This window comes from Cupressus sempervirens, chromosome 3 (assembly GCF_028749045.1).
Source record: "Cupressus sempervirens isolate cs-2001-9-10 chromosome 3, ASM2874904v1, whole genome shotgun sequence".
NCBI lineage: Eukaryota > Viridiplantae > Streptophyta > Pinopsida > Cupressales > Cupressaceae > Cupressus > Cupressus sempervirens.
The window spans coordinates 111,061,253-111,073,575 of NC_143120.1; the positions used below are offsets into that span (position 1 = coordinate 111,061,253).

General features: G+C 34.9%; 1 protein-coding gene across 2 annotated transcripts in view; it reads left to right on the forward strand.

Moving 5' to 3' along the window:
- LOC149565028 (uncharacterized) overlaps nt 1-12,323 on the forward strand; it is an 80,202-nt gene that overhangs the window by 16,584 nt on the left and 51,295 nt on the right. For both annotated transcript variants that reach the window (XM_089818574.1, XM_089818575.1), the window contains exon 2: nt 8,945-9,108. In XM_089818574.1, the coding sequence (XP_089674700.1) occupies nt 9,024-9,108 (85 nt within the window). In that variant the 5' untranslated portion in view covers nt 8,945-9,023. The remainder of the gene's footprint in view (nt 1-8,944; nt 9,109-12,323) is intronic.

Consider the following 12,323-nt stretch of genomic DNA (forward strand, 5'->3'; position numbering starts at 1 on the left):
GTGGAATGCATCCTTATCTGCTTACTTCAACTGATGATGGAGTATTAAAAAGTACTCCCTTCTAATTTATCTTTTATTTGTTCCTTTTTATATATAACTCTTCATTCTTTCTTCATTATCTTCTCACATTCCTCTGATATGTTTGATCTGCTTTCTTTACATCACTACCTTTATAATCTGATAAACATATATCATTATAATCTGATAAATATATATCTATTTATATAGTCCTTTTCTTGCACTCTTACTTCTCAATCACTGAATTCCCATTTCTTATTTTATCACTCTGCACTTACTCTATCTTCTCTTCCACATACTTCACTGTTCACTTCTACTACTTTAAAAATATACTCTCTGTATATTTACGTCTTTAGTTTTATCCAAGAAGACCTCTCTTTAGATAAACACACACTTTCATTTAATTAATACTTATTCATTTAATCACACCTATTCCATTGTGATTTCGGTGGCACTTCAATATGAAGCTTTAATCACAATATTACGTCGTCATTAATTACTCCATATCTTTCAAAGTTCTTTAGTGGCTCTTGAACGATGGCATGGCAAACAAGGCTGACATGTTTGGTCTGGATAAAACATTTCTCACTTATGCCATTAATTATTGATGCTTTGTCATTTCTCTAACATTTTATTTTACCCATCAATCACTTCAGATTCATGTTGCAGGTTCACATTGAATATTATATTTATCGAGCTCTTTTCTTTACTATTCAAATATATTGTATGCACCTTCAAGAGTATCAAACATTAACAAAAACTATTTGTCTGCAGAGGAACTTTTTATTTTCCATAATTGCTGCTGTGTAAGAGTCAAATGCTTATTTCCATAGGGTTTGAACTGATTCCTTCAATCGCACTGACCTGTTAGAGTCTCTTCCATCATATACTCATCGCTTTCTTTGTAATATCAATTTCTGTCAATATTCATACCATCCATCAGTCAATTGATAATATATTATTGTTTCGATAACTTCAATGAAATTTCCATTGGTGAAGAAAGCTCTCGACGTTATTTTAATTGCACAAATGTTGCCTTATCACAAGTCACTGTTTTTGTATATCAAGGATTGCTGTGTAATCTCCATTGCTGTAGTTTAATGAAGCACCACACCATCATCAGGGCTGATGTGGATTCCCCTATTCGACTTTCATCAACATTGGTTCTATTTATTGTTTGATGCCATAGATCTCTCAACACCATCTGTATATGAATTTGACTGTCGAAGCCATCAGAAGTCACTGGTTTGATCTCTTGTTGGATTTCATATGGTGGTCTGTCTGGTCAGTATTAGTGACAACTTCATATTCTAATTGAGATTGTAGTGCATCTTTCAGGCCTTCCTTACATGACGTGGCAACCATATACACTGACTTGGAAATTCTTCCAGTGTATCGTTATTCTATGCTTTAATTTCCTTCACTCAGAATCATGACTGGAAACACTTGACACTTATGTTTGACGCTGGAGACTGTCGTCTTCATCACATGCATAGCTTTATCGCTCCTTCAATTGCCTCTTATTTATCAGTGTTCAGATGAAGAGTTGATTCCTTTTATTATTTTATCTGGCCCTCAAAATTATTACCACTGCTGTATAGTTCATTTGCTGATATAAATCTGTATATATGTTCTTTAATTTTGCTTTATGATATCACAGTCCATTGTGGCTTGCACTCGACATTACTACTGTATGTATTTCATTATTCTAAGATAACTTTCTTCATATACAGATAATATAACACATTATTTCTTTCCTTATTCGATGGATACTACTAACTTATTAATTTCTGTTTTGTTTGTTTGAATCTTCGACATCCGAACTTTTCTTGGTCCATCCAAACTTAAATATCAATTCCATGAGTCAACAGTAGACTCAGCAATTCCAGTGATTAAAATAGACTTATCAAACACCGACTAATTTGAGTATCTTTCCAACCTCATTACTGGCTTTCCTAGTGCAAATCTCTGTTATATATAAAATGACATTGACATCTTTTATGGCTTTTTCTTTTTATATATATAGCTGCAATTATGCAATATAATTTGATAAGAGGAAGAGATGACACATATTCTTCTATATCATTGGATGATCATCCTAGGGTTTGAAATGTCCAGCATAACGTTCAGATTTTCATTGTTGTTCTTTTATAATATCAACTGTATAGCTGTCTATATAAATCACTACGGAACACTCAACGCTGAAGGGAACAACAATACTTTCACTCTCCACATCATTGTACCTTTACAAATTATATTATCTAGAAGTCTGAGAAATACCTTCATAAGTCTTTTGTTATTATCTGGTATGATGATCTATACAAGGATGAAGCTCTTTGACATTGATGATGCTTTATCTTTTCTCATACTTATGATATGCTTTGACATCAATGAAAATACTTTCATCAGATATTTCTTCAAAATGATCTTATCTGATTCTAAGATATATTAGATCTATATGATCTGTATATTTATATATATGAATACTGATCATACATCGATAAGTATAACTGTTGTAGCATTAATACCATTTACAATAATGAGATTGTAATATCAATTATAGTAGCAAATCAGAAATATATATCTACATTTCAATCCTACTACTATTTGGCTAAGAAGGGAAGATTAAAGTGTTGCGAAGGAGGTGCTTGTGTAAATTCCAAGCAATGGATCTTTGTCCCAAGATAAGTTAGGGGTCAGTGTCCGTAGGCCTTTGTGATACAGACTTGGACTGGTAAACTTTGAGGGAATCTATTGATAGTGGTATCTAGGCAACTTGGTTAACACCCATTGCTTCTGTTGTTAGCTGGAATATTAATAAGGTTCGACATAAGAGTTAAAGATGACTTTAGGAGTATTGTGTTACCAATGAGGAGCCTGTATAAATCCAAGCTAATGGATCTTATCCCAATAAAGGATGGGGTTCAGCGTTTTGTAAATCTTTGTGAAATAGACTTGGACTTGCAAACTTTAAGGGAGTCCATAGCTGGTGTCAAGGCAACTTGGATAGCATCTATATCTTTTGTTTGAAAACCACATAAATAATATCATTCGGTAATTGAAATGACTATTGTGAATATTATGATTGATTAAATAATCATCAACCATGATTGGCCCAAAAAGGGGATATTACGGGGGGGAGTTATAGGTTCTTGTGTGTCATTGGTTTTATCTTTTTGTTGACAAAATAATAATAGTTTTTGACATATTCTAGCTGTTGTGAGGTTTCACACCATCACCCCAAAATTTTGGGGACGCTCGTTTTTTTAGTTGCCTTGGCAATTTTTTCGGATTGTCCAACAATTTTGATTTTTTTAAAGAATTTTGAGCCTTGGACACTTTCAGGCCAGTGGGAGAGACTTAGCTTATTTTCACCCGGTTTCGCTTGATTTTCCAGAGCAACCAATTTCATCCTTAGGCCGGACAAAATTTCAACAGCCAACATTTGGCAGGATAAAATTGCAAATTTGTACTTAGACGTTTTCTTTTGCAAATCCAGATATAACTATGTAAATTTGAATAATCTTTCAAAAGAGAAATTTTTGTTAGACTTGACTTTTGGAAAATCTTAAATTTTTCTTTGGTGAAAATTTTAATTTTGTAAAAATGAGGCTAAATTGCAAAAATCGATTTTTGACCCTAGAGGCAATTCTATTTTATTTTTGTCAAAAAAAAATTCTAAATAGCATAGCAAAATCGATTTGGATAGGAATTGCAAGAAATTGTTTTAATAGAGTAAAATTGCCTTGAAAACCTTTCGCCTTTAATGAAATTGGTAATTTAATATTGAAAAATGGCTTTTTGGTTAGCCAAAATCCAATTTTAATGACGTATTAATTACTAAATCCTCATTAAATGGAAATATTTAACCCCCCCCCCCCCCCCCCCGCCCAAGGCATTATTAAATTTCTCTTTGCAATTTAGAGCTAATTGGCAATTTTGAGAAAGGCAATTTTCATCATGGCAAAATTAATTTTGGTTAAGTATTTAATTGTGGGCCATAATTTTGCATTAATTATTTGTTGTTCTTTCTCCTAGGGTCTAAGTCGGCCAACTAGGGAGGGTTTATGGAGTTGGCTATAAGAGGAAACTCCTTCCTCTTCTTTCCTCACTTCTCATCTTCTCCTCCTTGCTTTTGGGCGATTTTTATTTGAGGGCAGATTTCTCCATTGTTGGGCGATTTTCCTTGCAAGGCAGTTTTTTCTCCATTTTTGGCGATTTTGGTCTTGAGGGCAGATTTCCCTTCCATTGGCGATTTTTTCTTGAGGGCAGATTTGGCCCTTGTCTTGGGCGTTTTTTTTTGGAGAGCAGATTTTTTATGGTGTTGGCAATTTTATGCAAATTCTGATTTTTGCAAGGAGTTGCGATTTTGCCCTAAGTTGGGCAATTTTGTTTGGAGGTGAATTACGTGGTAAAATTTTGATTTGCAAAGGATTTGAAGTTTTTGAAGTCTGATCCTAAATTCCGAAAAGTTGCTGTCCGGTTATTGGTTAAGGTGAATTTTAATCATTAAGAGTTGAAAGGGGTCCTTAAGCTGACATCCTTCTTTCGTTCTAGTCTAAGGATTGCTTCCCTTGGTTCTGCTAGCCTTCTGGTCCACCACTGTACCATCCCGTAATAGGGTGATGAGTTGGAGGATGTTAGTGCAAGTAAGAATCCCAAGCGGACAAACACTAAGAAAGACAAAGAGGATATGATGCCCAAAACACCTTTCTTCTCGAAAATGAAGCGAATAACCGACACCAATATCGGTACAGAAGACATGATACAGGTGAAGGACAGACTGAAGGAAGGACAATTCCCCTTGGCAAAGTAAATACATAAGGAGATTGCACATCACGGCCCAAGTGTCGACACTTCTATTTCAACCATGATGAGCGACGTTGGGATGGTACTTGATTTTGAGGACATCAGAGAAGGAAATAACAATGAGACAGATCTTGGATCGAGATTGGATGAGCTAGGGAAGGTTGCTATCAAAAGGAAGCATCTAAACACCCTTTCCTCTCTCAATACTTTTATTGGATTTGCGAAAGAATATGAGAAGGATCATGAAAAGATACTACAAGCAACAAGCAGTGTGGTGAAGTCAGTGGAACTCAGGGCGAAGCACACGCCTTGTCCTCTTATGGAAGAAGCTAACGAAAGGCTAGCTAAGTTCATTGCCTTAGCTAAGAAAATGAAAGAAAAAAGAAGAGTTATATTAGAAGATCATTTAATGTAAGCCCAAGTGGTAGATTTCTCTTTCTTCTAGAATAGGACAAGTGTCTATTTTTGATTGGCCACCATTTTGGTGCCTTTTCATTGGTTGCCACTTTTAGACTTTTTTCATTGGTCCATTGACGAGATAGCGTCTTCTCATTAGCCGATGGGGTGGCAACCCTAATTAGAGTTTTTAGGATCCAATTTGGATCGTTGATCTTGTTTTGATCTCCACCATCCGTTGTATTTTTGGCCCCTATATAAGGCCATTTGCTCTCATTTGTAAAGTGTTGGAGAAATTGTTGCTAAGATAATACAAAAGTCGCTCTCTTTTTCATTGTTGTGACTTGCATGGTGATTAAGAACATTGGGTGTTATTGCATGTTTTCTACTTCCACATAGTTAGATTTCTTTTCAAGTTGTTGAAGCAAATTTCATTTCAAGTTGTTTAAGCAAGAGTAAAGTAGATGGATAGTTGCATGGTAGCATTAGTAGATGTTTGATAGGGATCAATACTAGACCACTAGCATCCTAGCGGCTGGTTGGGAAGCCTTGTGTGGTAAACTAGTTCATTTTCCTTTGAATCATTACATCTATGGAGGTGGGGCCGCTGGTTAGCCTTCATTAGATTCGGTCCCCGTCCATTTGCTAACCTTCCATTCGTAGCAATAGTTTATAGAATAGTGAGTAGCTGGGTAGTCGAAGTTTAGAGAAGGAAGTTAGAGACGTAAGTCAAGTATCAGAACACATCCATTCACCTTCCACCACCATTGCTTTCCCATCAACATCATCATTGGTAGACACATCCTCCATCATCACCACCATCAACATTATCTGCCACCTGCATATTTCACAAACCGAACCACCATCTCCATCATCCCACCAAAGTCCAAGTTATCCTCAACAATTTGCGTAAGGCCGCCTACGTGATTACCAGCGAATCACATCGATAAAACTGAGTGAGTATCCACAAGAGTAAGGAACATTGGAGTTATTCTCATATCCTATGAGCAATAACTTTTCAAGAGAGGAATTGTATGTTTGATACTTCGTATCAGATATCCAATTACTAATATGTTATGTAAGTGATACAAAACTCGCATCAACACTAGCCAAACCAAGTGATTCATCTTTTTGTTTTATTATGACTATACTTAATAGCTTTTTTATTTTCTATTCACATTTTTCTTCAATGTGTAAGCTAGGATACAATTAATTTACAAGAGATTTATGGCAATATTTAAATATAGGCCAATGCAAAAAGATTTTGACATTTAAAAGAAGAAAGGTTGCTAAGCCATAAAGGCACCTTGCAAAATGCTATAGCTGATCTATTATACGTTTTTTCAAAAATCTTTACAACCACAATTGAACTAAAATAATGGTGGTGTATTCACAACCTTTGTGTTTTCCCTCATGCAAAAATGTAAGCATATGCAACAAAGATTTCCATTAGACAGTGAAACAGAAAGATAACTATTAATGGAACCCTGGTAATTGGGAGAAGAAATCTTAGATTAAGTGAGGAGAATTAATTTGTTTTGGACACGTCTGAGCAGAATATTCACTGTATAGGGAAAAAGAGGTGCCGTAGAAAACATCTAAGCATGCTCTTATTATATTTCCCATCAACTTTGGCTTGTGAGTAAATTATTCATTTTATAGGAAAAAACCTAGGTGCCATAGAAAACACGTTCTTATTATATATAGAACATATCTTCTCTGGCAAATCCATCAACCTTAAGCATGTTGTATTGCTGAAAAATAATTCCTTGCTGAAGTTTCTAAGTTATTTAGTTGGTTAGGGTGTTGCAAATAGAACCCCAAGATTTAAGTTGCTGTTTAGTTTCAGTCATAAGTGAGGTCTGTTTGCAAACAAATTCATCCTGTTTGTCTTTGATGGTGCAAAGATCTTGGAACTGCTCACTGTTAGTCAAATTGTCTTTAAAAATCTGTTGTGACGACATTCAAAGTTATAGACAAATCTGTGGACTGCAGAGAATTATTAACCAGCTGTTGCTTAAGTTCAACAATCGTCAGATAGAGGGAATTAACTAGTTCATGCAGAGAGAGATTGGTAGACTCAAGCCTAGCCATCCTTTCAACTAGCCACTGGTAGGTGATAGGTGGTGGTTTAGAAAGGAAAGCCAACAAAGTCTCCATGTAGATAGTAGCCAACAGGCCTGAACAGGATCAAAGAACAAGAGAATCCACAAAGTTTATGAATGCTGCTCCACAAATGCGACAACATTACCAAAGAACAAACAGGGTGACAACCCAACCAGAGCTGGGCGCCAGAGCACAACAGTCTGCACAGGGACTGAAGACCAACAGAGTCAAAAATGCCAAAGATGCAGGTAGAGAAGGGCATGAAAAAGGGCAGAGATCAAGTCACTGACACCAACACCAACAAGCCCACAACAATGGACAAAAAGAGCACGGACACCCACTGAAACCAAGCAAGTAGAGAAGGCACAAAATCCCAACGCAAACAACAATCTGAAATCAATGAAATTCTCAATAACAATTTCAAACAAGTTAAGGTCTAGTGCCCAATTGGAAATAGTGTCAACCTCTCTATTCCCTTGTCTTTTGATGTGTGATAACTTAAAGTCTTCAAAGAACTCATCATTGATTTTGGAGATGTAGTTCTGAAGGTGCCATGTCTCCATGTCACCTTTTACAATGGCCTTGATTATTTTTTGGGAGTCAGCTTCAAGATATAACTTTTTGGCTCCTAACTTTTTTGATGCTCTGATTGCCAAGAGTGCCGCTTTAGGTTCTGCAACATTATTTGTTCAAATGAAAAGGCGCTTACCTCCACAAGCAAATTTATTCCCTTGATAATCTCCGATTATGAATCTTGCCTCAGAAGGGCCAGGGTCCCTTTAGAAGCCCCATCAAAGTTACACTTCCACCAACATTCTTGAGGTCTTCCCCATTGGATACCATCAAACAGTGGGTGGGAGGGATTAACCCCTAAACACCCATTCACTGGTAGATCTAGATGAATTTTTATCTTGGTAAACTTGTTGGCATTTAAATTTACATTATTTTATTGATGTTTACTTCACAATGATGTAACTTTTTGTCTATGTAACTTTTTGTCTTTGAAATTTGGCAATGACAGTACCATTTTTAGTGTTTGGCACAATAATATGGGTTATTCAACTATTCCTTTGCTAAATTAGCATAAGGCAATGTTATATATGATAGTATTTTTATTTGTAATAACAAAGACATGCTGTCACTAGAGTGTGTGCTTATTCGGTTTTGGGCAAAATAGTATATGGATTTAATTTAGTCTTTAGCACAACAATATTTGTATATGGTCATTCAACTATTATTCTGCTAAATTAGTGTATTAGAATATTTTATATAATTAGTAATTTTATTTGACATAACAAAGACAAGTTGTCACTAGAGTGTGTGCTTATAAGGTTTTATACAAAATGCTATATGGATTTGTTTAAGCATTTAATTTTGTATTAAAAGCTGGTTAGTTTTTAGAACATGTTTTCATGTTGTCAATTTGGTTTTTGGTTATAAATCTTGAACACATGGATTTTATTATTTAATGCATTTACCTTTCTATTACTTCAAATATGGTAGTAGAATGTTAATACAATAGGCAAATTATTAGCCATAAAGCAAGCTTGTATTTTGAAAGTGCTAAGTGATATTGAGACTGAAGTTTTAACCATTACCATAATAATGTTTGCAGGAAACATTTTACATTAATTAAGCTTGAGTGGACCAATCTGGTAGTCAGAAACATAGTAATAGGCAAGGATTCGGAACTAATGGCAAGCAATCAAGATCCTATAAGTGAGCGACCTGTAGAGCTGTCTTCAAGAGTGAATGAAACCAGGACAGAGGTACATGCAGGTACTAGCATTTCATGTTATGCACGTGGCTAAGTTTTTATTGTAGGATTTTGTGATCAAGTTTTTACTGTAGCATTGTTTTTAATTTGTTTTTTTAGCATGCATGCATACACGAGTGCACACTCACACTCATGCACATGTACACATTGGGTGGGTGGGTGAAGACAAGAGATCTATATTGCTAAGGAGGAAGTGCTTATGGATAGAAGCACCATGTTTCTAAGGGGGGGCATTTTGTAAGATAAGTTATGAGAAATGTTATCTCATAGGTTTTACCTATATCTATGTGTGAAGTAGCGGTATCCAAGGGCCATTTAAAGCCATCGGTAGCTTGGATGAACTAGAAGGAGGTGATCAATTTGAGGGCACTATGATCAGTAGAGACCTCTTGTAGTTGTCTATACCAAAGAGTTACAGCCTCTTGTAAAAAGGGGGGTAGACATTAATGGTTTAGGGAGAATGTTGCATAATTCTCTATAGAGGCAATAGCATCTCTTATAGATCTCATAGTAAATTGGTCATTTGAAGATAGGTGCTTCTTGGTCTCCATATATATGTGCATTTGTCCTTGTGGTTGGGGTGTACCTAGATATGAGTAGATCTGTGTTTCCAAGGAGTCAAATGTGCTACCATGAAGGAGCAGAAGCATGTTAATGCACTTTCATCTATTCTCCCTCCATCCTCTTCCTCTTTGTTTTTTGTTGTCTTATAAAATTGGTATTGTGAGCTTCAGCAAATTTATTTCTTGGTTCTCATCTTCTCAAATCATTGAAGATTGGGAGAATAAGCTCGTTGTTAATGTTTCTAATCTTTACAATAACCCTCTAGCCTTCAATTCTTAGAATAGAGGCTTAGGATTTGTGATTATCCATTGTCCATTCCTAAGGTGGACATTTGATCAAAATTGAAAATATCATCTGGTTAGTTGCTAATGCCATGGTCGATGAGTTTAGACAAGTTTGTGTGATTACACTGCAAAATGGTGCCAGTGGAATGTTCCCAAATGTGAGATTATTGCCTTGAAGAAACTCGTGATAAATAAAGACATCTTTATTGTTAAATATCTAAGTTGCTGGTTTTGTTTCAGGAATGGGTTCAGGTTTGCAGATTTGGTCAAAATTTTCTTTTTTTTAGGGTGGGGGGTTGGGTTCAGCCATCCACAAACACACACACAACTAGCGTACATATATTAAATATTAATATATATAAAATGTGCCTATTACACTATAAATTGATATCTCTTGATTATCTTATACATTTCTTATACTATCTGAACAAAGACCTTTGGTTTGAAAGGTAATGCCAACAAAATTTCTCTTTGTACAAAACTGAAGTTTAATAATATCTTTCAACTGAAATATATATGCTACATCACAATTTAATTAACTGTCATTGCACAAGAGATCATGAAAATTATGATGGTTTACATACTGATAAAAATCCTTCTACACTAAAATTTCCTAAATTACATTTATTTTGTGTCAGAAGACAACATTTTTATCCTATATTAAGTATGCCTTGCCTATACATACTTATAATTATTAAACTAGTTAAAGCAAAATGTTAATGATAGAAAAGAAAAATATTAAACAGACTCTGTAAAATCCTTGTGTGTGACATTTTCCTTGATCTTTTTTATGCTTGCTAAAAATGCATCATGGAGGTGTAAAAAGCTCTTTACTCACCATGTAAATTTAATTGTTCTCTAATAAGTCTCTGATTCCTTGGGTTGTAGAAAATGATAAGAAAAATATGGTATGAATTTTCTTAATTTTCTGTTCAATTTCAGTGAACCTTATGCTACAGCTAAATACGAACTATAACAAGTATTGTGAATGATGATCTGGTCTCGTAGTTCTCTCCTAGCTTATACATTCTATTAACAATTGTATCCCCACTTTTGAGATGTATTACCAAATCAGATACAGAAGAAACATTAGTAAATTTCAAGATACGGTGCTCACTCTGAGTGCCATTTGTGAGGTGGAAAAAAAGTTAAAAATAAATTATTATTATAATCATTTATTTGGGCAATCCATTTATGAATCAGCTCCAAATGCCATCTTTTTGCACATAACTCAATAAAAAGAAACTCAATCACAAACTTCTCATTGTATCGGTTATCCCGAAGTCTGCTAAAAGTTATAGCATGCCCTAAGATATGTAATCCTGTGCTTATGTTTGTTGTCTCTGCTATTTTCTCCAATGATTTATCTGCTATCTTTTAGAGAAGATCTGCTTTAAAACCTGCATTTTTATTGTGATGGCAGATGCACAAGACAGCCTACCATATTTCAAGCATCAGCAATATAGTTTCACAATCAACACTAGCACTCATGAAACATATGACACAAATGCTTGTGAAACGAGATCTCATAATTTCATCTTGACCGAAAGGATTGAAAATAACTTTTTGAGAAATGTAATTGCATCTTTGTAAACACTAAAAACCAAATAATCTATTGATTTTCATTTTAATATTGTTTGGTAAAATTTGCAGACGTAAAATGCCAGGTGAGAGACATCAATGGTAAAAGATCTTTTACAAAGCTGCAAGACAACAAATCAAACAAAGGAAAAGATACGTGATCAACCAATTTGAAAATTATATATAGAAGGGGCTACACTTTTGCAGATTATATCTTGAAACTATTCTCATGCAAAATAACCACCACCTTATTATCTTCCATTCCTTCTGATGGAGCCCTTATTTTTGCAATAAATTGAAGCCTCCATTTGAGAAACAACAATCAGAGGCTTAAGATATATATTTATTGATGTCAAATATAGGGAATTCATGTTGACTGAAAACATAAGTATTATCATTTGCTATGTTCAGAAGAATAACTAATGAATCAGTTGATGTAAGATACAAAAAAACATTAGCATACCTGCACATAGATCCAGCAATATGAAGAGACAAGTATAGAATGAAGTAACTAGAGCAATGCTATATGAAGCCGGTCCAGTTGAGTGATGAAAATATATATTACTCGCTCAGGGAACAGATACAGAGATCATGAAATGCTGCAGACAGGGAAAAACAAAATGTAATGTCCCCAGGTTGGGATATCGAAGAAAGTCACAATCAATTTACAAAATCTGAAATGCTCTATTGGAAAGGAATTGGGAGGTGTAGTTTATTATGATTAACATCTACATCTGAAGGCACTAGACATTTATTACATGTATCCAATCGATCAGGCAATTTTGATA